The sequence below is a fragment of the Homarus americanus genome, unplaced genomic scaffold (assembly GCF_018991925.1).
Source record: "Homarus americanus isolate GMGI-L3 unplaced genomic scaffold, GMGI_Hamer_2.0 scaffold4896, whole genome shotgun sequence".
Taxonomy (NCBI): Eukaryota; Metazoa; Arthropoda; class Malacostraca; order Decapoda; family Nephropidae; genus Homarus; species Homarus americanus.
The window spans coordinates 10,883,589-10,910,673 of record NW_024749657.1 but is presented as its reverse complement, the minus strand read 5'-3'; the positions used below and the strand labels follow the sequence as shown (position 1 = coordinate 10,910,673).

The 27,085-nt window shown below is 45.2% G+C and overlaps 1 protein-coding gene across 1 annotated transcript in view; it reads left to right on the top strand.

Annotated features, from left to right (window-relative positions):
* The first annotated feature begins 211 nt into the window (after positions 1–211).
* LOC121853544 (dopamine receptor 1-like) overlaps positions 212–27,085 on the top strand; it is a 38,577-nt gene continuing 11,703 nt past the window's right edge. Inside the window, exons 1-3 of the mRNA XM_042347747.1 lie at positions 212–444; positions 13,192–13,344; positions 21,012–21,155. Of these exons, the coding sequence (XP_042203681.1) occupies positions 295–444; positions 13,192–13,344; positions 21,012–21,155 (447 nt within the window). The 5' untranslated portion in view covers positions 212–294. The remainder of the gene's footprint in view (positions 445–13,191; positions 13,345–21,011; positions 21,156–27,085) is intronic.

The following is a 27,085-nucleotide window of genomic DNA, read 5'->3' as shown; positions in this document are numbered from 1 at the left end:
TTTCTTGTATATTCGTTATTCTACATTGTTTGTCTTTCACACTAAACGTTCGTCCGTTTTTTCGGCTTTCACGAGTCTCTTCTTCATTAACCTTTATCTTCATGTAATTCTAATAATCTTAGTAAATTAAGACTCCCTCATCTTCTCCTGCAGGTGTTGTGCTCTCCTTCGTCATCTTCCTGTCTATCTTCGGCAACGTTCTAGTCTGTGTGTGCCGACAGGAACCTTCGCAAGATTGGCAACCTCTTCGTCGTCTCCTTAGCTATTGCTGACCTCTTCGTGGCCTGTGTGGTCATGACCTTTGCCCTTGTGAATGATCTGTTGGGTTACTGGCCGTTCGGTGAGCGATTCTGCAGCACCTGGATCGCCTTCGATGTGATGTGTTCGACAGCGTCCATCGTCAACCTCTGCGCCATTAGCCTCGATCGATATATACATATAAAGGTGAGTGGTATTGAATGATACTGCATCCCTCCTCCCCCTGCCAGACCGTCTCTCCTCTTCCATCAATCTCTCTTGGTCGCTCCCTTTCATATTGACTCGTTCGTTAATTCTGTCAACGGTTTTCAATTTCCAGTGGTTAACATTTCACCTTACAAGTTGCCTCCCCTGTATACCTCCCCAGCAAGTTCCTTCCCTGTATACCTCCCCAATAAGTTCCTCCCCTATATACCTCCCCACCAAGTTCCTCCCCTGTATACCTCCCCACCAAGTTCCTTCATGTATACCTCCCCACAAGTTCCTCCCTGTATCTCCCACCAAGTTCCTCCCTGTATACCTCCCCAATAAGTTTCCTCCCCTGATACCTCCCCACCAAGTTCCTGCCTGTTTACCTCCCCAAAGTTCCTCCTGTATACCTCCCCACCAAGTTCCTCCTGTATACCTCCCCAATTCCTCCTGTATACCTCCCAATAAGTTTCCTCCCTTGTATGCCCCTCCCATAAATTCATCCCTGTATACCTCCCAAGTTTCTCCTGTATACCTCCCACCATCCTCCTGTATACCTCCATTCCTCCTGTATACCTCCCAATAAGCTCCTCCTTGTATACCTCCCCACCAATTTCTCCCTGTATACCTCCCCCAAGTTCCTCCCAGTATACCTCCCATTAGTTCCCTCCTGTATGCCTACCACCAAGTTGCTCCCTGTATACCTCCCACCAAGTTCCTACCTGTATGCCTTCCCACCAAGTTCCTCCCTGTATGCCTCCCAATAAGTTCCTCCCTGTATCTCAGAATAAGTTCCTCCTGTATGCCTCCCCAATAAGTTCCTCCTGTATACCTCCCACCAAGTTCCTCCCTGTATACTTCCCCAATAAGTTACTCCCTGTATACCTACCTAATAAGTTCCTCCTGTATACCTCCCACCAAGTTCCTCCCCGTATACCTCCCCAAAGTTCCTCGTATACTTCCCCTAAGTTCATCCCTGTATACCTCCCCATAAGTTTCTCCTGTATACCTCCCACAGTTTCCTCCCTGTATTATTTCCCCTGAAGTTCACTCCCTGTATCCTCCCAATAAGTTCCTCCTGTATACCTCCCCACAAGTTCCTCCTGTATACCTCCCACCAAGATTCCTGTACCTCCCTAATTTCCTCCCTGTATACCTCCCCACCAGTTCCTCCCTGTATACCTCCCACCAAGTTCCTTCCTGTATACCTCACCACAGGTTCCTCCTGTATACCTCCCACCAAGTTCCTCCCCTGTATACCTCCCCAATAAGTTCCTCCCTGTATACCTCCCAACCAGTTTCCTCCCTGTATACCTCCCACAGGCACTCTCTGTATACCTCCCACAAAGTTCCTCCCCTGTATACCTCCCACCAAGATTCCTCCTGTCATACCTCCCACCAAGTTCCCTGTATACCTCCCAATCAGTTTCCTCCCTGTATACCTCCCCACCAAGTTCCTCTCTGTATACCTTCCACCAAGTTCCTCCTGTATACCTCCCCACCAAGTTCCTCCCCTGTATCCTCCCCACCAAGTTCCCATCCTGTATACCTCCCAATAAGCTCCTCCCTGTATACCTCCCCAATAAGTTCCTCCCTGTATACCTCCCCAATAAGTTCCTCCTTGTATACCTCCCCACCAATTTGCCTCCTGTATACCCCCAACCAGTCCTCCTGTGTGCCTCACCAAGTTCCTCCCTGTATACCTCCCCTGCATTTCCTCACATCATGCCCTATACAATAAGTTCCTCCTGTTATACCTCCCCACTTAAGTTCCTCCTGTACCCCACCAGGTCCTCCTGTATACCTCCCCAATAGTTCCTTCCTGTATACCTCCCCTGGGATTCTTCCCTGTAACCTCCCCACCAAGTTTCCCCTGTATACCTCCCCACCAAGTTCCTCCTGTACCTCCCCACCAGTTTCTCCTGTACCTCCCCACCAGTTCCCCTTATATATACCTATCATTTCCCTGTATACCTCCCCAATAAATTCCCTTGTTATATACCTCCCCAATAAGGTTCCTCCTGTATACCTCCCCAACAGGATTTCCTCCTGTATACCTCCCCTAAGTCTTCCCCTGTATACCTCCCCACAAAGTTTCCTCCCTGTATGCCTCCACAAGTTCCTCCTGCATACCTCACCGTTCCTCCTGTATACCTCCACCATTCTTCCCTGTATACCTCCCCAAAGTTCCTCCCTGTATACCTCCTCAGTTCTCCCTTATACCTCACTCAGTCCTCCCTGCATCTCCCCACCATTTCCTCCCTGTTACCTCCCTAAAAGTTCCTCCCCATACCTCCACCATTTCCTCCCTATCATCTTCCCTCCATTCCTCCCTGTATACCTCTACAAATTTCTCCCCTGTATACCTCCCTCCGCTCTCCTGTATTTCCTTCCTAAGTTCTCCCTGTATACCTCCCCACCAGTTTCTCCCTGCCTCCCCACCAAGTTCCTCCCTGTATACCTCCCCACAAGTCCCCCTTATACCTCCGCCAAGTTTCCTCCTGTATACCTCCTATAAGTTTCCTCCCTTATGCCTCCCCACCAAATTCCCCCTTTATCGTCCCCACAAGTTCTCCTGTATACCTCCCCTAATTTCTCCTGTACACCTCCCACAATTCCTCCCCTGTAATCTCCTCCATTCCTCCCTATACCTCCCTACTCATTCCTCCCTGGTACCTCCCCTCCAACTCTCCCCTCTGCTCCTACCTAAATTTCCTCCCTGTCCTCCCCACATTCCTCTATGTATACCTCCCCACCATTTCCCTTATACCTCCCTATAATTTCCTCCCCTACCTCCCCCCATACCTCCCCATTTCCTCCCCTGTATACCTCCCCTATAAGTTTCCTCCCCTGATACCTCCCCACAGTTCCTCCTGTAAATATCCTCACCCATTTCCTCCTGTATACCTTCCTATAGTTCCTCCCTTGTATACCTCCCCTCAAGCTCCTCTGTATGCCTCCCCATCAGTTTCTCCTCTGTATACCTCCCCCAAAGCTCCTCCTCTCCATACCTCCCCACAGCTCCTCCCTTCTACCTACCTAATAAGATCCCTCAATACCTACCTAAAATCCTCCTGTACTCTCCCACAATTTCACCCTTACCTCTCCATCATTCCTCCCTATACCTCCTCACCAATTTCTTCCCTTATACCTCCCCTACAGCTCCTCCCTGTATACCTCCCCAAAATTTCTCCCCTGTATTCCTCCCCAATTCCTCTTTGTACCTCCCCCATGTTTCTCCCCTGTATACCTCCCCACCAATTTCCTCCCTGTATACCTACCCACCAAGTGCTCCCTAGTTCCTCCCCCCAAAGTTCCTCCTCTGAGCCTCCCACCAGTTCCTCCTGCCTCCTCTTTTCCTCCCTTTATACCTCCCTACAATTCTCCTGTATACCTCCCCACAAGTTTCCTCCTCTGTATGCCTCCCCACCAATTCCTCCTGTGCCTCCCCACCAGTTCTTCCTCTGTATACCTCCCCACCAGTTTCTCCCTGTATACCTGTCAAACGTTCCTCCTGTATACCTCCTCCTACCATTCTTCCCCTGTATACCTCCCCACCCATTTCCTCACCTGTTACCTCACCACCATTCCTCCTGTATACCTCACCACCCATTTCTCCCACCTTATACCTCACCATTTCCTCCCCTGTATGCCTCACCCATCCTCTCTATACCTCCTAATAATTTCTCCCTGTTACCTCCAGTCATTCTCCCCTGTATATCTCCCGACAAAGTTTCTCCCTGTATACTCCCCATTAAGTTCCTCCCTGTATACATCCCCCATAAGTTCTCCCTGCATACCTCCCCAATTTTCTCCTGTATACCTCCCACATTTCCTCCCCTGTATTCCTCCCCACCATTCATCGCTGTATACCTCCACAAAGTTCCTCCTATACCTCACAAAGTTCCTCTGTATACCTCCCCACCAATTCCTCCCTCTATATACCTCCCCAGCTCCTCCCTCTATACCTCCCAACCAGCTCCTCCTGTATACCTACCTAATAAGTCCTCCTGCCCTTACCTCCCCCACAAGTACTCCTGTATACTTCCCCATTCCTCTCTGTATACCTCCCCAAAGTTCCTCCTCTTATACCTCCCCACCCATTCTCCCTGTATACCTCTCCAACCATTCCTCCCTCCCTTACCTCTCCACCAATTTCTTCCTTATACTCCCCAATAATTTTTCTCTCTGTATACCTCCCATTCCTCCTCTGTATCTCCCCTACTCCTCCTTGTATACCTCCCAACAAGTTCCTCCCTGTATTCCTCCCCACCCATTCCTCTTTGTATACCTCCCCAATAAGTACCTCCCCTGTATACCTCCCCAATTTCCTCCTGTATGCCTCCCAACCAAGATTGCTCCCTGTATACCTCCCCTAGTTTCCTCCCTGTACCTCCCCAATTCCTCCCTGTATACCTCCCCAAATTTCTCCCCTGTATACCTCCCCACCATTCTCACCTGTATGCCTCCCCACCATTCCCTCCCCTTTGCCTCCCCTGTTCCTCCCTGCATACCTCCCCATAATTTCCTCCCTTGTATACCTCCCCACCATTCCCCTTGCCTCCCCACCATTTCCTTCCTTTATACCTCCCCACAGTTTCCTCCCCTGTATACCTCCCCACCATTCCCCCCTTTATACCTCCCCAATTCCTCCCTGTACCTCCTCTATATTCTCTTCTGTATACCTCCCCACAATTTCTCTGTATAACTCCCCCACCAGTTCTCCCCTGTATGCCTCCCCACCAATTTCCCCCCTTTATGCCTCACCACCATTTCCTCCTGTATACATCCCCCATAAGTTCCTCCTGTATGCCTCCCATTCCTTATGCCTCCCACCATTCCTCCTGCACCTCCCCATCATTTCCTCCTGTACCTCCCCCACCATTCCCCCTTTATACCTCCTCCTCCATTCTCCCCCCTGTACCTCCCTAAATTTCCTCCCCTATACCTCCCCTCCATTCTTCTCCTGTATACCTCCCCATCATTCCTCTCCTGTACCTCCCCTGCATTCTCCCTATCTCTCCCTATAAGTCCTCCCCTGTCCTCCCCAATTCCTCCCTATACCTCCCCCAGTTCCTCTCTGCTATACCTCCCTACTAGCTCCTCCCTTGTATACCTCCAAGCAAAAGTTCCTCCCCTGTATTCCTCCCCACCCAAGTTCCTCTTTGTATACCTCCCCAATAAGTACCTCCCTGTATGCCTCCCCAAAAATTTCCTCCCTGTATACCTACCCGAACAATTGCTCCCTGCCTCCCCAATAAGTTCCTCCCTGTATACCTCCCCAAGTTTCCTCCCTGTATACCTCCCCCCAGTTTCTCCCTGTATGCCTCCCCAAGTTTCCTCCCTGTACCTCCCCACCAAGTTCCCTCCTTTATGCCTCCCCACCAGTTCCTCCTGCGCCCTCTATAATTTCCTCCTTGTATACCTCCCCCCACCATTCCCCTTTATGCCTCCCCCCTGCATTCCTTCCCTTTATACCTCCCACCAATTTCCTCCCTATACCTCCCCACCATTCCCCCTTTGCTACCTCCCCACCAGTTCCTCCCTGTATACCTCCCTATAATTTCCTCTTCTGTATACCTCCCCACCATTCCTCCTACCTGCTCACAATTTCCTCCCTGTACCTCCCCACCATTCCCCCTTTATACCTCACACCATTCCTCCCCTGTATATAGCCCCCATAAGTTCCTCCCCTGTATACCTCCCACCAAGTTCCCCCCCCTTTATGCCTCGCCACCAAGTTCCTCCCCTGTACCTCCCCTCAATTTCTCCTGTATGCCTCCCCCACCAAGTTCCCCCTTTATACCTCCTCACCAAGTTCTCCCCTGCCCTCCCTGTATACCTCCCCTCCATTCTTCTCACCTCTGTCATTCCTCCCTGCCCTCCCCCATTTCCTCCCTGCCTCTCCTAAAGTCCTCCCTGTACCTCCCCTCACATTCTTCCTGTCTCCATTTCCTCCCTATACCTCCCATTTCCTCCCTGTACACCCCTTGTCATCTCCCTATACCTCCCCTACTTCCTCTCCCTTGTATATCTCCCCAAGTTCCTCCCAGTATACCTCCCATTCACCTCCCTATACCTCCCTCCCAAGTTCTTCCCTGTATGCCTCCCCAAATTTGCTCCCCTGTATACCTCTCCAATAATTCCTCCTGTATGCACTCTTTTAATAATTTCTCCTGTATACCTCCCCACAAGATCATTCCCTGTATCCTCCCCAATAAATTTCCTCCTTGTATACCTCCCACCAAGCTCCTCCTGTGCCTCCCCACCCAAGTTCCTCCTCTGTATACCTCCCCCGCTCCTCCTCTATACCTCCCAGCAGCCTCCCTGCCTTACCTACCTACAAAATCCTTCCCTGATACCTACTATAGAATCCTCCTTGTATACCTCCCCCAATTTCACCTGTATACCTCTCCAATAATTTCCTCCTGTATGCCTCCTCACCAATTTCTTCCCTGTATACCTCCCCTACTAAGCTCCTCCCTTGTATACCTCCCCTAGAGATTTCCTCCCTGTATTCCCTCCCCACCAGCTCTTCCCCTGTATACCTCCCCATGTCCTCCTCTGTACCTCCCCCTGGCTCACTCCCTCTATGCCTCCCCCAAACAGCTCCCTCCTGTCTGCCTGCCTATAAGTCCTTTGAATACCTACCTAATAAGATCCTCTGTATACCTCCCCACAAAGTTTCACCTGTATACCTCTCCAGCGTTCTCTCCTGTATACCTCTCCAATTTCTTCCTATACCTCCTCCTAAACTCCTCCCTTGTATACCTCCCCAGCAAGTTTCCTCTGTATTCCTCCCCTACAATTCTCTTTGTAACCTCCCCATAGTTCCTCCCTGTATGCCTCCCCTATTTCTCCCCTGTATACCTACCCCAAGTGCTCCCTGTATTCCTCCCCTGGTTCCTCCTCTGAAACTCCCAAGTTCCCCTGCCTCCTCCCCATCGTTCCTCCTTTCCTCATAAGTTCCTCCCTGTATACCTCCCCCTGGTTCCTCTCTGTCTCCCCACCCATTCCTCCCTGCCCCTCCCCAATGTTCCTCCTTCCTCCCCACCCATTCCTCCCCATTCCTGTCCAATAAGTTCCTCCTGTATGCCTCCTCACCCAAATTCTTCCCTGTATCCTCCCCACCAAGTTGCTCTGTATGCCTCCCCAACAAGTTTCTCCTGTATGCCTCACCAATTTCCTCACCTGTATACCTCACCACCAAGTTCCTCCTATACCTCACCACCAATTCCTCACCTGTATACCTCCCCACCAGTTTCTCCCCTGCCCTCCACCTCACCACAAAATCCTCACTCTATACCTCCCTAACCAGTTCCTCCCACCTCCCAGCTTGGTTCCTCCCCTGCCTGCTCTCCCAAATAAGTTCCTCCCCTGTATACCTCCCCATTAAGTTCCTCCCCTGTGCCATCCCCAATAAAGTTCCTCACCGCCCTCCCCATTTTCTCCTGTATACCTCCCACCATTTCCTCCCTGTATCCTCCCCACCAGTTCATCGCTGTACCTCCACAAAATTTCACCTCCTTTATACCTCTGCAAAGTTCCTCCCTGTATACCTCCCACAAGTTCCTCCCCTCTTATACCTCCCCCTGGCTCTCCTCTGCCTCCCCAAACAGCTCCTCCTGTATGCCTACCTAATAGATCCTCCCCTTATACATTTCCCACAGAATTCTCCTGTATACCTCCCCACCAAGTTCCTCTCCTGCATCCTCCCCCTAAGTTCCTCCTCTGCTTACCTCCCCACCGTTCCCCTCCTGCCCTTACTCTCCAATAAATTCCTCCTGTTACCTCCCCTCTGTTTCTTCCTTATACCTCCCCAATGCATTTCCTCTCCTGTACCTCCCCAATTCCTCCTCTGTATACCTCCCACTAGCTCCTCCCTTGTACCTCCCAGCAAGTTCCTCCCTGTATTCCTCCCACAAGTTTCCTCTTTGTATACCTCCCCATCTAAGTACCTCCCTGTATACCTCCTCACCAATTTCCTCCCCTGTGCCTACCCTTCAAGTTGCTCCTGTATGCCTCCCCAATAAGTTCCCTCCTGCCTTTCCTCCCACCAGAGTTTCCTCCTGTATACCTCCCCACCAATTTCTCCCTGTACCTCCCACCATTCTCACCTGTTGTATGCCTCCCCACAAGTTCCCCTCCTTGCCCCTCCCCACCAATTCCTCCCCATACCTCCCCTCACCAAGTTTCTTCCCATACCTCCCCACCAAGTCTCCTTTATACCTCCCCCCCAGTCTTCCCCACCCAAGTTCCCTCCCTTGTATACCTCCCCACCCAAGTTCCCCTTAGCCTCCCAAGTTCCTCCCCTTTGTTCCCCACCAGTCCCTCCCCCTGATACCTCCCCACCAAGTTCCCTTTATACCTCCCCACCAAGTTCCTCCTGTATAACTCTAAGTTCTCCCCTGTACCTCCCCACCAAGTTCCTCCCCCATACACCCCACCAAGTCTCCTTTTATACCTCACACCAAGTTCCTCCCCTGCACCTCATAAGTTCCTCCCCCTGATACCTCCCCACCAAGTTCCCTTTATACCTCGCCACCAAGTTCCTCCCAGTGCACTCTCCCCATCAATTTCTCCCCCTGAACACTCCCACCAAGTTCCTTATACCTCCCCACCAAGTTCTCCCCTGTATGCCTCCCCCATAAGTTCCTCCCCTGTATACCTCCCTCCAAGTTCTTCTGTATACCCTCCCTAAGTTCCTCCCTGTATACCCTCACCAAGTTCCCTGTATAATCCTCCCCATAAGGTCCTCTGTTACCTCCCCCTCCAAGTTCCTTCCCTGTATACCCTCCCCACCAAGCTCCCCCTGTACCCCACCAAGTCTCTGTACACCGCCCCAATAAGTTCCTCCTACACCTGTATCCTCCTCCCTTTACATCCTCCCCAGCAATTTCCTCACCTGTACACCTCCCCACCAAGTTCCTCCCTGTATACTCCCCACCGTCCTCCCCTGTATACCCCAAGTCCCTCCCTCATATACCTCCTAACTCCCACACTCCCCAGCACCTCACCCAGACACCTCCCCACCAAGTTCCTCCCCTGTATACCTCCCCACCAAGTTCCTCCTGATACCTCCCACCAAGATTCCCCTGTACCTCCTCACCAGCCCTGCATACCTCCCCCACCAAGTTCCTCCCCAGATACTCACCAAGTTCTTTCCTACTCTAAATTTCCTGTATACCTCCTCCAATAAGTCTCTCCCAGATACCTCCCAATCAGTTCTCCCCTGTATACCTCCCAAATAAGATCCTTCCCTGTATCCCTCCCCAATAAGTTCCTCCTGTATACCTCCCCCACCAAGTTCTTCCTGCATAATTCCCACCAAGTTCCTCCCTGTATACCTCCCCACCAATTCCCTTCCTGTATACCTCCCCATTGTTCTCCTGTATACCTCCCCCTGTCTCCTCCAACCACCCCACCAAGTTCATCCCCAGACACCCCCACCACGTTCCCTGCAGTGGATACCTCCCCCACCAAGTTCCTCCTGTATACCCCTCCAATAAGTTCCCTCCCTGTAAACCTCCCCACTATTTCTCCCATTCCTCCCACCAAGTTCCTCCCTGTATACCTTCCCACCAAGTTCCCCTGTATACCTCCCCACCAAGTTCCTCCCCTGTATACCTCCCCACCAAGTTCCTCCCTGACACCTCCACCAAGTTCCTCCCTGTATACCTCCCCACCAAGTTCCTCCTGTATACCTCACCACCAAGTTCCTCCCATACCTCCCCAATAAGTTCCCCTGTAAACCTCCCCAACTATTCCCTCCTGTATTCCTCCCCACCAAGTTCCTCCCTGTATACCTCACTAAGTTCCTCCCCACCTCCACCAAGTTTCTCCCCAGACCTCCCAATAAGTTCCCTCCTGTATACCTCCCACCTGTCTCCTCCTGTAAATCTCCCTACCAAGTTCTCCCCTGTACCCCCACTGGTTCCTCCCTGTATATCCTCCCTATGCCCCTCCAGACACCTCCCACCTGTCTCCTCTGTACCTCCCAATAAGTTCCTCCTTCCATACCCACTGCCTCCCAAATTCTCCTATTGTTCCTCCTCTGTATACCTTCCCACCAAGTCTCCTCCTGTTTACTCTATCAAGTCTCTTCCAGACACCTCCCTACCTGTTCCTCCCTGTGTACCTCACCAAGTTCCTCCCTACACCTCCCCACCAAGTTCCTCCTATATACCTCCCACTAAGTTCCTCCTCATACCTCACGTCTCCCTGTATACATCCCATTAACCTCCCTGTATACATCCCAAGAAGCCCTCCCTGTATACCTCCCCACCAAGTTCCTCCCTGTGCACCAGCTCCTCCCCTATACCTCCCCACCAAGTTCCTCCCTGTATACCCAATCTGCACCCCCCCACCAAGTCTCCCTTCCCATAAGTTGCTCTGTATACTTCCCCACCCTGTTCCTCCCTGTATCCCTCCCATCAAGTTCCTCCCTGTATACCTCCCCACCAAGTTCTTTCCCCTGTATACCTCCCCCACCAAGTCTTTCTGCATACCTCCCACCAAGTTCTCCCGCATTCCCCACCAGTCTCCCAACCATCCCACCCCCCTATTACCCCCCTCCCACCAAGTTCCTCCCACACCTCTCCATGTTCTCCTGTATACCCCCCCACAAGTTCCCTCCTGTATACCTCCCCACCAAGTTCTCCTGTATACCTCCCACCAAGTTTCCTCCCCTGCCTCCCAATAAGTTCCTCCCTGTATATCTCCCCATGTTCCTCCTCTGTACCTCCCCCAAGTTCCTCCCTGTGTACCTCCCCAATAAGTTCCTCCTCTGTATACCTCCCACCAAGTTCCTCCCTGTGTACCTTCCCAATAGTTCCTCCTCATACCTCCCCACCAAGTTCCTCCTGTATACCTCCCATAAAGTTCCTCTTGTATACCTCCCACAAGTTCCCTCCTGTGTACCTCCCCAATAAGTTCCTCCTCTGTACCTCCCCACCAAGTTCCTCTGTATACCTCCTCAATAAGTTCCTCCCTGTATACATCCCCAATAAACTCCTCCCTGTATACATCCCCAAGCTCCTCCCTGTATACCTCCCACCAAGTTCCTCCCTGTGTACCTCCCAATAAGTTCCTCCTCTGTATACCTCCCAAGTTCCTCCTGTATACCTCCCTAATAAGTTCCTCCCTCTGTATGCCTCCCCACCAAATTCCTCCTTTGTACCTCCCCAATAAGTTCCTCCTCTGTATACCTCCCACAAGTTCCTCCCTGTATCCCTCCCAATAAGTTCCTCCCTGTATACCTCCCCACCAAGTTCTTTCCCTGTACCTCCCCACCAAGTTCCTTCCTGTATACCTCCCCATTAAGTTCCTCCCTGTATACCTCCCCATCAAGTTCCTCCTGTATACCAACCCACCAAGTTCCTCAGTGGATACCTCCCCACCAAGTTCCTCCCTGTATACCTCTCCAATAAGTTCCTTGTAAACCTCCTCACCAAGTTCCTCCCTGTATACCTCCCCACCAAGTTTCCTCTTTGTACCTCCCAATAAGTTCCTCCTGTACCTCCTCCCTGTTTCTCCCAGCACCTCCCCACCAAGTTCCTCCCTGTATACCTCCCCACCAAGTTCCTCCCTGTATACCTCCCACCAGTTCCTCAGTGGATACCTCCCACCAAGTTCCTCCCTGTATACCTCTCAATAAATTTCCTCCTGAAACCTCCTCACCAAGTTCCTCCCTGTATACCTCCCACCAAGTTCCTCCTTATACCTCCCCTGGTTCCTCTTATACCTCCCCACCAAGTTCCTCCTGTATACCTCCCCACCAAGTTCCTCCCCTGTATACCTTCCCACCAAGTTCCTCCTGTATACCTCACCACCAAGTCCTCCCTGTATACCTCCCCAATAAGTTCCTCCTGTATACCTCCCCACCAAGTTCATCCCTGTACCTCCCAATAAGTTCCTCCCCTCTATACCTCCCACCAAGTTCCTCCCTGTATACCTCCCTACCAAAGTTTCCTCCCCTGTATACCTCCCAATAAGTTCCTCCCTGTATATTTCCCCAATAAGTTCCTCCTCTGTATACTCCCCACCAAGTTCCTCCTGTATACCTCCCAATAAGTTCCTCCTCTGTATACCTCCCACCAAGTTCCTCCCTGTACCTCCCCAATAAGTTCCTCCTCTGTATACCTCCCCACAAGTTCCTCCTATGCCTCCTCAATAAGTTCTCCTGTATACCTCCCACCAAGTTCCTCCCTGTATACCTCCTCAATAAGTTCCTCCTGTATACATCCCAATAAACTCCTCCCTGTATACCTCCCACCAAGTTCCTCCTGTGTACCTCCCAATAAGTTCCTCCTCTGTATACCTCCCACCAAGTTCCTCCCTGTATACCTCCCAATAAGTTCCTCCTCTGTATACCTCCCACCAAGTTCCTCCTGTGTACCTCTAATAAGTTCCTCCTCTGTATACCTCACAAGTTCCTCCCTGTATATCTCGCCAATAAGTTCCTCCTCTGTATACCTCCCCACCAAGTTCCTCCTTGTATACCTCCCCAATAAGTTCCTCCCTGTATACCTCCCCAACAAACTCCTCCCCTGTATACCTCCCCAATAAGCTCCTCCCCTCCAAGTTTCTCCTCTGTATACCTCCCCACCAAGTTCCTCCCCTGTATACCACCCCCACTAAATATGTCCCTTTAACCCCCACCCATCAAGTACAACTCTCACACCTGAACTTGTCACCATCACAAGTACCACATCATAATGCGTGTGTCACCTACTCTCCCGTCAGGACCCTCTGCGCTACGGCCGGTGGATGACGAAGAGAATCGTGACGTGCTCCATCGCGGCTATCTGGGTGCTTAGTGCTCTTGTATCTTTCCTTCCCATCATGCTGAATCTCCATCTGCCTTACCAGAAAGAAGTCACCACTCCCGACAGTACCGTGAGTTTTTAAAATGAATGCCTATGATGTAGAGTAAAAAAATCGCTCTTAAAAGTATCTGAACGGAGGGGTTCAATGAATTTCAAAATGAACACTGAGACTCCTGTTGTATCGGGAGAGTTGTCAAAATCCTTCGTCATATTGTCTCAAACAAAATCGTAAAGATACTTTTGGGAGTGAGATACATCCAGGGAGGTATATTCAATTAGACATGTTCGTCTTTCAGTCCATATTTAATTGCAGAGGCTTTTCCTACTCGTGCAAGTTTCTTAGCAGAATTACGAAGAAAATATCCGGAGTAAACATTGTTAGTTTCTTTATATGCATTCTAGGATTACTTGCTTAGATTTCAAAGTTGTTCTTTACTTTATGACAGGACAGACAAGTGGTGAGATCTGCGGTTTACAAACATAGCTGGTGTTTTACGTGCATCTATGTATATGTGTGTATGTTTAGGTGTGTGCTAGTAAGTGTACAGTATGTTTGGATGTGTGTTAGGTGAATATTGGTGTGTGTCAAGTATCGTTTACTTGTTGATACAATCGTTCGTCGATGACGCTGAGGATTTTGCCGAAGTTAAATCTAACATACAAAATCACTTCTTTCAGCGTCAAACATAGACACAGTATAACATGCCTGGGGATACATCTTGGTCTTAACAATAATATTCATCATCACAATGAAAATTTTACTCTGAATATCGATACTGATCTGAGGTTTTCAATTTACGAGGAAAAGGTCAATCTTAGTAATAAAATAACGGGATTATTATGAAAATGTTTCACTTAGATGATCGGTGCCTTAGGAGTCTTTGGAAAAGGTTGCTGTACTGTAGTTCAGCTTGGTTTCTGAGATATTACACTGCTATTGGATTGAAAAATTGAAGAATGACTACTGGTGACGACACCCAACACCTCACTTACTGTGAAAGACGAGAACGTTTAGTGTCCCAGTTAATACTACAGAAGAGAATAAAGTTAGATGTTTGAGCACCGTACAGCCTGCCGTTTGGTTACGTTAGGTTAGGAAGAGTTAGAGTAGCGTTAGGGTATTTAATCATAAATTGAAATAAGCTGAGAGGCATAATTCAGTTTATTATTAGCTTATGGCCGCGTCATTAAAGATCACAGACTCGCGCCAAAGAAACTACTGTGCTGGCGCAGGAAACTGTCAGAAACAACTTCTTTGGAGAGTGACTTTGGTACTGCTCAAATACTCTGTCAGCTAATTTTATGAAACCCTAGAGTGAATGTTTATAAAGTCCAGGTTAAACCAGCATGAGTGCATGGTCAGATACATTTAAAAGTCTACGGATGCCCCACGTAAAAAAATGCGCAACAGAAACTGACAGAATGTCCAAGTATCAAATAAGGCTGAAGAACGCGTTGAGTACGTCGGGAAGTGTTTGTGAGCGTGAGTGTTGGTTTAAGTGTGTTACTATGTATTTGTTATGTGTACGTATGCTTATGTCTGTATTTGTTTGTGCTTGGAATAATGTATTCGTGTGTAACTATGCATATGCTCGCGCGCGCGTGTGTGTGTGTGTGTGTGAGTGTAATAATAATAATAATAATAATAATAATAATAATAATAATTAACGGTTTATTGAAAGAGCATGGCAGCCGGAAGGCTGAAAATATACAGTTGCATAATTGGGGAATGGGTCTCTTGATTTACAAATGATATACAAGTAACATAGTGATACAAATATGTTATATAATAACTAGGTTATATTACAGGGCATTTCAACATAGTGACAGTGCAAAACGGTAAGATTGACTGGAGGTGAATACACTGGTTAATTACAAGTTATTGATAATTTTTGCAATGGTTAGAACTGGGCTGTTCTTATAGCGATCAGTTCGTGCTCGTATGGGCTGGATGCGGTTGTGGTGTCGAACAGCAATTCTCGGACAAGGGATCTCGGGTGGTAGTAGGAGCGTGTGTCGAGGATGGTGCAGAAGCTTCTCACCAAATTTGCAGATGAGGTCGTGGTGATGGTCAGAGAGAGCCGAGAGGGTCAGTGTGTTGAGTGCTTTTTCTTCTCACTTATCTCTCCGGAAAAAAAGTAAAGTTTAATATATATTGACATATGAATATTTTCCTAAAACCAGAAACTAAATACACAGAAAAGGTGAATTTCTGTACATACAGCAGTTTTCAAAGGTGCGACTTGATGCAACAGAGTGGAGACCAAGGCAGGCTGATCATTGTCATGGAGATGGTTGTGAGGAGTTAAAAGAGCGTGTAGTAATTGGGTTATTGGTATGAAATGATCGATCTAGAGATACCCTAACACGCGCACGCTAAAGTGTCTCTCATCTTGCCCTGAGAGTGTTGATTAGGGGAGATAAGGCGTTTATTGTAAGGTGTTTTAAGATGCACGGAATAGCTAACGCGTTAGCTTTTCCGGATTGTTATTAAGAAAAAATACGACATTGTAACAGTCTTCAGAAAACAATAAAATTAGGAGAACTGTTATTTGGACACAATATAGAAAGAAATAGTGAAGAAAATATTGAGAAAATTATGGAAAGAGACAAAAAATAGAATTCAATGTCAACAATAAATAAGAATATCACAAAAAGTCTGGCCCGTTGTAAAGGAATTTCTCCCGGACTCTAATACCACACGAAACAAACAGAGCAGCTCTACGTTTCTTCTCTCGCGGCTAGATGTTCGCATATTTGTGCATGAAATACGACGTATTTCTGGTTCGTCTAAGTCATAAATTTTGCACTTACAGAACTGTAATTAACTTGTTCACCCTTATTTAAAGTATCTTATGAGTAATGATATTAATGTTTCAATCATACTTCTGTAATTATCAATATTGTTACACCAACGGCACCAACGGCTAATGAAATCTGACAGCACCCACTTAAAAAGGAGGAGACAAAACAGGCTTCAACTCTGTGTAATCATTTTGTTTTAGGTCCTATCCAATATACTACCGTATATGAAATTATTTTTATTATTTTATCACAGTTTTTTTATTGCCTTCCATGCCTCCAACTCTTCAATATTAATCAAAATATTCTCCATAAGCGGCCATGATCAGCGTATTTTCAGTGGGAGAAATCGCTGATTGGTTGTTAGCTATTTGGGCCGCTTGAGGGCTGCACAAGGCTAACGCCTGATCGAGGCGTTAGCCTTTCCCTCTGAACGTGTCATGAGCATAAATCAAAAGCAACATCTACGCCTCTAGAAGAGTTAGCGCGACGAAAACGCCTTACAATAAACGCCTATAGTCTATTTGGGGAGATGGTCTATTTGGGGAGATAGTATATTAGGAGAGATAGTCTTTTAGGGGAGATAGTCTATTAGAGGAGATAGTCTAATAAGGGAGATAGTGTATTGGGGAAGATAGTCTATTAGAGGCGATAGTCTATTAAGGAAGATATTCTCTTAGGGGAGATAGTCTATTAGGGGAGATAGTCTATTAGAAGAGGCTGTCTATTAAGGGAGATATTCTCCTAAGGGAGATAGTTTATTAAGGGAGATAGTCTATTAGGGGAGACAGTCTATTAGGGAGATGGTCTATTAGGGGAGATGGTCTGTTAGGGAGATAGTGTATTTGGGGAGATAGCCTATGAGAGGAGATAGTCTATTAAGGAAGATAGTCCATTAGGGGAGATATTCTATTAAGAGGGATACACTTTTTGGGCAGAGAGTCTACTAGGGGGAGATTAGCTAGTGGGGGAGGTAATCGACGAACCACTTGTGTACTGGGTTCTTTCTGTGTTACCCAAATAAGATATTAAAATTGGCGTCCCAGTAGTGAAAGATTAGCGACAACTTATAAGCCTGAGAGAATTACCTTGTCTTCTTTATATTAGTTATTATGCTAACCTGTTATTGGTGATGAATCTCCAGGGGTAATTCAGGTAACTGAATAATAAATTAGTACCTACCGCACCCGAAGACTGTAACAGGGTGAAATAAGTAAATCTTTGTCGTTACCTTCATGTTTTATTAGTGTATGTAACTATGTATTAATAAAATGAATATGGAAATATATTGTACGTTAACGAGGGTTTATGGTTCTTAAGCTGAAAAAGAACTTGAGATGCACACACACACGCACAAACACTACTACTACTACTTTTTTTCTTCTTTTTTTTGGCCTCCATTCTCCCCTTATAGCCATACCTTCGCCACCATTTTATTACCTCATAGTCAATATCTGCAACTGTTGTCGGCTTTGAGGCCGATGCTCTCGTTCCCTTGAGGCAGAGCAAAGGCGACCTAAGGAGAGAGAAGGACATTCGACATCTCATCCAGGTTGCAACATAACTTCTGGGCTGCTGCTTCTGTTCGGATAGCACCTCCGCGAGTCTGGCTTAGAAGCATCTTGCACTTGGTCCCATCCCACCAGAGGTTGTGAACACTAGAGGAGTGAAGCTGCCTTGATCAACGTTCTGAATTCTCTCCCTGTATGCCCTTTTCTTGTCGTTCACGTTCCTCCTATGTGCAGCATCGAGAGCTAAGTTACGGTGACATGCGGCCATGGGATCAAAAATCCTTATGTCGAAGAAGGCTCGCTGTTCCCGCGTCCAGAATCCTCGAGCAATGACGTCAACACAGGCTTCGTTGGATATGTTTGAAGTCCTATTTTGGAAATTCTCACGGTCCAATGGAAGGAGGGTCGGTTCTACCCTGACATCACAGCAGATTTCCTTCAACATATTTGCTGTGAGATCCCTTACTTCGTCATGCCTCATGCATATGAAGCCCCCCTTTCTTGCACACCAGAGTTGCCTCTGAAGATGTCTTGAATAAAGACGAAAGCTAAGGTGCTCCGTTGTTTCCCTTTTCCCGTGTGATTTTATCAAGATTTATCTTATCCACGTTTTCATTGTGGATCTACATGAAATATATATATATATATATACATATATATATATATATATATATATATATATATATATATATATATATATATATATATATATATATATATATATATATATATATATATATATATATTGTTACGCCGTCTCTTAATTTACTCTAACATCCAGGTTCTAGGCCTAACCAAACAAAAAAAGTGAAGTAAATTAAATGGGAATATAAATAAATAAAGTAAACCTTTAAGAATTTAATTAAATTAAATATTAACACAATAAAGAGCCTCGTAGGCTGTCACAACAAATTGATTCACTATCGAAACTTTTAAGACACAAATGATACTAAACATCGAAACATCAAAAGAACTGCTTAAATATATCGAATAAAAATAAAGCACTGGATTACATTAACACTACATAAACATATAAAATAACTAACACTGAAATTAACTAACGTGAAACAACACTGAATTACTTAAATGTAACTAAGCAAGCACTGATGGACGCATAAGAGACATAAATAGGTACTCACATAGATATACCACATTGGTGGTGACAGGAACAACACAGAAATAAAATGAAGTATAAGTAACAGGTGACGGGTGTCGCTCAAAAGAACGTGAACTGAATGACGAGAGGACTGGACTGAACTCCATCTACTGATGCTTACTATATATTGGGTCGGCTCCAGACAATGCCACCAGCAGGTGAAACATGGGTCGTTTAACGATGCTGATGGTCGTTAGAGAAACAAAGAATGCTTGTTTCATTACTAAAAGAAGAAATAAGATGGGCTTGAACAAATAATAACAGTTAAAACCTTAACAGCACAGGGTAAGGTGACTAGATTATATAATAGTAAATATGACACATCATTACAGGAATAATATGGAACAACATGGAAGCATGTTATATAAAAAAAATAGAAAAATACGACACGGTCGTACCAATATATATATATATATATAACTAAGCAAAGTTGTGAATGAAACATATCACTTGTTATTTCAGTGTGCGAGAACCGTCTTTCCAATTCCACACAGGAAAATTAATATTTTTTGAAAATGAGAAGACAGCCTAAATCTTTCCCCAAGGCAAATAGAAACAACATAAACGTGTGTGTATAATAATAATAATAATAATAATAATAATAAACGGTTTATTAATAGAGTTGCAGCCAGTGGCTGAAAATATTCAGACTTACATTTGATTTAGACAAAATGATATAATATGCATTGAATACATTTACAGGGCTGTACAGTACATAAATCAGGAGTTGTTTATTATTTTAACAATAGATGGGGTGGTGCTGTTATTATATCTATCGGTGAGGGCTCTTATGGGCTGAATTTTGTTGTAGTGGCGGACTGAGAGAGTTGCGTGGGGGTCTGCAGGTGGCAGGACGTGGCGATGACGAGGGTGGTACAGTAGTCCACTGCCAAACCTTTCCAGTGCTTGGTGGTGGAGGTCACTGAGGGATGGCATTTCCAGGGTGGAGAGAGCTTTGGTGTAGCCGGAGTATTCTGCGCCGAGCATGATTCTGCAGGCCCTTTTCTGTACCTTCTCTAGCTGACGTTGATGGGTGGGGTTGAGAGAAGACGACTAGGCTGGTGATGCATACGTTAGTTTGGGGAGAATAAAGGCGTTGTAGATGGTCCTCAGCTCTGGCGTGGGTGTCCCAAGTGACCTTAGTCTTCGTAGCATGTAGAGACAGTATGAGGCTGCCTTGACTGTGTTATTTACATGGGCCTTCCAGTCAAGTTTGTTGTCTATAGTTACACCCAGGAGTTTGGCAGACTGCACCAGCTGGAGAGGATGGGCACCCACTGTGACTGCTGGGGCTTGCACTGGAGTGGTGGCGGTATTGATGTGCATGACTACGGTTTTAGTGTGGTTGATGGTGACCTTGTTCTCCATAGTCCATGCCTGTAGCCTGTCCAGGTGCTTTGTAGCGATGAGTAGTCTGGTGCGGTGTTGTCCACTGAAACCCCCACAGTGCAGTCATCCACGTACTTCCACCTGTGAGGAGTGTCCGAAGAGCGTCGTTGATCAGGATGAGGAAGCACAGCGATTCCATCTTGGTCCACTGGGGGAACACCGCAGGTGAGGTGTTGGAATGTGGAGACCAAGCCCTGGTACCTCACTGCCTGGCGACGTCCACTCAAGAAATCAGTGAGCCATGAGACCAGGTTGGTGGGCAGCCCTAGTGCAATAGCCTTGTTGATAACAGTGCAGTGATCAACAAGGTCAAAGGCCTTCCTGAAGTCCACAAGGGCAACGGCCAATGATGTCTTACGTTTCTGCAAGTTTTTGTGCAGAAAATCCAGAAAGCTCACCAAGCAGTGTGATGTAGAGGAGGTCCTCATATTGCCAAATTGCTGTGGATCAATTGACTGATAGATACTGGCAAATGCCCACTCAAAAACAAAGTTCTCACAAAGTAGACTGGGTATGGGGGTAATGGCAACTGGCCTAAGGTCGTTAGGGGACAGTGGGGTGGTAACCTTGGGGATGGGGGTGACAAATGCGGTTTTCCACTCATTAGGGCATTTGCTTTGTCTGAGGGATGCATTAATAATAGAAGAGAAGGGGGTGGCAAGTTCGACTGCAAACTCCTTGTATATTTCGATTGGGAGGTCAATTGGGGTCGTGGAGCGTTTGGATTTAAATTTCAGGAGTTTGTTGGCGATTTCATATGGTTGAACACTGGGAGGGGGGGAGGGGGAAGGTAAGTGTGTGTGTGTGATCATGCCACAACTCCACAGGACAAGGAACAACATAGGTGTGTGTGACCAGCCTTCACCTGTCCCCCTACAGAAGAAGCAGCAGTGTGCCCTGGAGCTGAGCGTCGTCTATGCGGTGGTGTCCTCCTGCATTAGTTTCTTCCTCCCTTGCTGCGTCATGCTTGCCATCTACTCCAGACTCTACCTCTATGCCAAGAGACACGTCGAGTCCATCAAGGTAAAGACATGTTAAATCTATCAAGGTAGAGATATGGTAAGTTTATGGTTAACAGCTGTGTTTGGAAGCCTTAGCGCTACATTCATTAGATCACAGAAATTGAAACTAAAATGTTGCACGGCTGTGTAATATTTTCTGTAAATATTATCTTCAGATGTGTATAAGCTACGCGGTGCAAACTTGATAATAAGCCCATTATCACCTATTCTTATGTAGACTGTAGTAATGAGCACAGTGAGGCTACTGAGAAATTAAAAAGAATCTGTTGGATAAAATTACATGCAGTTTAGAGAAGGAAAGGCAGGGTTAGATAGCGAAATAAAAAGACGACTTTTTGGGGAATTGTTGGAGGAAGATCACGACTAGGAAGAAACAGAACAGCAATGGTAGGAATTCAGACATGTTGTAGTGAGTGGGGAAAACTAACGGAACTTTAAGGAAAATGGAAAAGAGAAGAATATTTTTATGAAGAACTGCTCTTAGAAATTAAAACTGTATATGTAGCTCGCTCCAAGAAATATCTCTACGATTTTTTGAGACAATATGACACAACAGACGAAGGATTTTGACAACCCTACCGAGACAACAAGACTCGCGATAAAGACTTTTTGGAGTGAGTATGAGATGAAAGATGAAGAATGAAAACATAAGAGAAATAAATTATAGAGAAAGACAAAAGATATGAACAAGAAAGAAGGAATAGATGAGGTGAGACTACAATATGTATAGGTAAGGACATCCTGTTGAGACTGAAGTAGTAAACAAATAGAAAGAGTATATAGAAGAACTGTGCTCTAATATAGTGGAGGAAAAACACGAAAAGGAAAGACAATTAAAATAAAAGTAGTACACTACATTGCCCTGCCCAACACACGATTCCTGGAGACAGAAAGGGAGAGGTTAGCTTACCCTAGCTTAGCTTAGCGCTTAGCTTAGGTTGGGTTGGGTTGGGTTAGGTTAGGTTAATTGTAATTAACACAATTTTAATCACAATAAAGATTAGATTAAACAAAGATTCATATAAAGTGCAAAATCATTTAGCAAGGGAAGGAGAATTAGAAAAGGTATCAGTATCTTGAGATTGAAAGTTTTAATTGAAGTGTTTAGAGGCTTAGAGTCTAAAGGAGTATATAATAGTTATGACAAAGTGAATTAAAATTATAGAAAAAAACACATTAACGATGGAGACATTAGACTTTAGAGCAGGGTCACCAAACTACGGTTCATGGGCCGGATCCCAAGTCCTTCCCCGGCTCGTGGTAGCTCCGCCACGCTCTCACGTTACCAGAGCTTTCGTTCTGGCTTGCAAGTATTGAACAGAATGATTATGCGGCCCGCGCTCGTCATTCTTTCAGTTATCCGGCCCACTCAGAAAAAGTTTGCGACCCCTGCTTTAGAGGAATAAAAAAATCTTGAGTAGGATTAGGAAACTGCAGTGTTTGTATGTAGGAACTTGCTAATTGGTTTCGGGTTAAACAAGACGCTGGACAAAGCTTCGTGCTTCCTCCAACATTCTATATCCATTCAGATTTTTGTATTGAAGAAGCTGTAAATACTATTGAAGGAAAACGTAATTGGAAAGTAATTTCAAACTTTCGATATTTAGAACATGCATTTTTATTGAAGGTAAGGAAGAGCCATTAAAATAACTGGTTTATCTCAAAACAAAAACTATGGTAGGCAACAGGAAACGCAAAAAAGTGGAAAAATTTTGTGCATTTAGGAAGACACATAAATTGGAATGGTAAATGTGAAAGAGAAATTAATGCAAGATTAGATCAATCAGAAATAACATGAAAAAGCCTTAGATATCTGTAAAAAAAAATATTAATTAGTTAAAAAGGCTACTGTCATGAAGTATGTGACCAGTAATATTTTAGTGGGCAGAAATGTATAGACAAAAGCCAAAGAAGAGTAGAAGAGTTGTACTGATAGCCAAGAAATAAAGAAATGCTAAGATTGGTTATATCAACGAGGGAAATACTGAACACTTAAAGAATAAGAAATATGAGATACTTAGCATTATTATGAAGGAGAAGATAATGGAGATTATAGTTTAAACCTGTGAGTAGAGGAGGCGTAAGGGTTGGCAGAGATGACATGGATGAATGGAGTCAAAATCTGGATTCCTGGAGACAAGAATTAGAGCGGCGGGCAAGGTCGCCAGAATAATGACGATGAATATGATGATACCGGCATTGACTGACTTTCTGAGACTTGAGAGGGTTTTGTTCACACCTGCGGACTAAGGATTAAAATGTTCACATTATTGTTACGCAAGTTTTTATACAATTACGTTTTTTTATTTTTTTTTATTTTAATAATTTTTGCCTTCCATGTATATATAAGAACTCCCATGTTGACTGTCGTTTCATACCGGAGCCTTTCAGTTCAACCTTATTCTCGGACTCCTGAGATTGGATTGGTTAGGTTAGGTTAGGTTAGGTTAGGTTAGGTCAGGTTAGGTTAGGTTTACCGAGACGTTGAAAGATTAAAAATATATTGAAGGTAATATATGCCTGCCTACCAGGCCATTGCTGCTAACACACACACACACGCACACACACACACACACACACTCAGCCCACCAATCACTTTATCGGTTCCCCCATCCATTTTTGTCCAGGTGCTGCATGGTTGATCACGTATTTTTGTATTCTGTTTCATCCTGCAATTACCTCTCTCATCAAGCTTGGGTTGAACGAGCCAGTCCTCATCACTAAGGTCCTAAAAGACTACTCTTTCCCCTCCAGTTAATTGATCAATTTGAAGAAAAAAAATTAAAGGTCAAAAATAACTTCTATTCCCTTGCGTCATGGACACTGAACATATAGATTCTGATTCTCTTCCTTTCCCCAGCGGTGCTGCAAAACATTCGCTTAATCATTAAAGTCTCTTTGATCGTATTTATCTTTTTAATTTGGCTCTTTTGGTATTAATTGGTGAATCAGCAACCCAGAAATAGCTTCATTTGATGATGATAATGAAGATGGTGATAAGCTGATAGTAAGAAGACATACCCACCCATCAGACGGCGATCTCCTTCTTTAGAGACTAATAAGAGACTTGTGTAGAGCTAAAAGAAGTAATAGAATACCCAAGGAAACAAAAGATTATATATATATATGTATATATATATATATATATATATATATATATATATATATATATATATATATATATATATATATATATATATATATATATATATATATATATATATATATATATACTTCATTTTTAGTCCATATAACACGCGGACTTTGAACATATAATCAACGACCTCACCAGCCAGGGTTGGTCTGTAGCATTCCCTAGTCCCACCCACTAGGTCGAGGGTTCGAGTCCTGGTCTTTGATTATATGTTCAAAGCCCGCGTGTTATATGGACTAAAAGTGAATTATATATATGGTACCTCGTGTTTCATACCAGCTGGATTCGGTAAAATGCTACTGACACCATATACGCGGCACGGGCAGTTCCCAATGAGGTTCACGGCGCCATCAGCTCGATGAACAGGCTTTGTGTGAAATATAACAGAGTCTAGGACTGCTTTAGTGTCCTTGTGGCTTGGTCGGTAGCGTTCCCTAGTCCCACCCAGTAGGTCGAGGGTTCGAGTCCTGGCTGGTGAGGTCGTTGATTTTATATATATATATATATATATATATAATGAGGAGCTCACCTGAATACAGTTCCCTCGTTATCTCACATCCCTTAGTGGCATATAAACGTTAGAAAAACAATAGTATCAAAATTATTCAGAAATAAATGAACAATGCCTTAAGGGCATTCAACAAAATAATATCAGTCACTGAGAAATAGTATAAAAAATATTAAGAAATTATTAACTCCACCATGAACAGGCCTACACACATGGATCAATCATAGCCTGTCAGGGATGACCCACAAAATACTACAATCTTAGCTGTCCAATAACCTGAAAAGGTGTAACTACTAACCCGCCAAGGAGGCTGGCTTTTACAAGAAACCCTAGAAAATCACTCATAACCCAAAGGCAGGCGTTTGCTCCGCTGTTTTTGTCAGTATTTTCTCTAGATCTCAGAAGTCATGAATGTTTTTCTCCACCAACACCCGTAAACACGCGTCACACATAGGTTCCAAATGCACCCGTATTTTCAAGGCACTACAAGCCCTTCACAACTTTGGAGAGGAACTCTTACGTCTCACGAGTGAAAATCAACCATGAGGAGCGTTGTTCTCACACCTGGACTTGGTAAATTCTAAACACACCTTACCACCATTTCCCGTAAACATGCTGGCGACTGCCAGCCGATGAACTCTGTCCAGCTGAGGGAAAGGTTCTATTTCCCCATCCGGTAAAAAATATTTCTAACTGACCCAAAACACGTGGTGATGTGAACCCAAGTGGGGAGAACTGATCAACCAATGAGGGTGTTAGTCCCACGTAGTTTAGTTGTCAGGGGCACTCGTTCACTTCGGGAAGTCCCAGCTAAAACCTTGCTAACCAGTGACAAGCCGCTCCGATCGTTCCACCCCGCTCAAACCACTTCAATCGTCAATCGGCAATCGTCAATCGACACTCGTCAATCGATTGGGTTCTTCAGAAGCCCTGCAATAAACTCTCTGTTAGCTATTGTTAACTTCTTCTCTGCCCTATCTAAACCCTGTCTGAGATCGAATAAAACTTACTTGCAAACTGAATGGCGTATACACAAGGAGACCAGACCACGTGATCGTTTTTCCTGGACGGACGCGCGGAGAAGTCCCGTCTGTCCATTCGCTTTCGTGTGACTGAGGACCAGCCAGGCTCGTGTTTCCCCAAGGCGTTAGCTTGGCCTAGTGACATATTTTCCCGCATAACTAAGAGCTTCGTTGGGACACACGTGACATATTTAGACTGAGAAACGATCTATAATAATTTTAAAATTTAATAACAGTCCCCTAAATTCATGATTCGCGTCCATTAATTCGGTAAATTACATTTAATATTGTATAGGCCTAGTTCCAAAAGTCTCCGTCCGCTTGGGAGGGAGGCGTTATTGGCGCTTGGCCAACCTGCCACGTGGCTAAGGGTGACTCAGCATCGGTTATTTACGTGCTAACGTCTCTAAAATATCACACCAAAATTTCTGAATATTATATATATATATATATATATATATATATATATATATATATATATATATATATATATATATATATATATATATATATATGCAAGTAAATCACTGTATGTTGATGATGTATTATGTCTCTGGCCATGTAATGAGGACCTAAAAGCTTTCCTGCCACAACTTAACAACTTAGCCCCCTCGATCAAATTCACTGTGGAATTAGAGCAAGACTGTAAATTGCCATTCCTAGACTGTCTGATACACAAAATAGGTAACACTTTTAAGTTCAGTATTTATAGAAAACCAACTAATGTGTGTTCATACATTCATTATTATTCGGCCCACCATAATAAAGTCAAACAGTCAGTATTTTCAACAATGTTTTTACGTGCCTTGAGAATTTGCAGTCCGGAATTCATCGATGAGGAATACAAATATATATATAATATTGGCTCAAACCTTAAATACCCAAGATCTTTCATAGACAAATGCTTAAACATTACTAAGAAAACTTTTTATAGAACTGACCCCAAGCCCACCCATGACCATAAGAATATCTTAATATTACCATTTCACAAAAATTTCTCACACATTCCTGCACAGCTAAAAACCTGGAACGTCAATGTGGCATTTAAAAACTCATGCACTGTTAAACAAATGTTAATCAAGAACTCCCCCAACAACACAATTGGCTGCATTTATAAAGTTCCTTGCAAGGAATGTAATATGTTTTACCTTGGCCAGACAGGTAAAGATCTTGCAACTAGAATAAAACAACACAAATACAGTGTTAGGACAGGCCAGGAATCCAATGCTCTGTTTGTTCATTTGAGG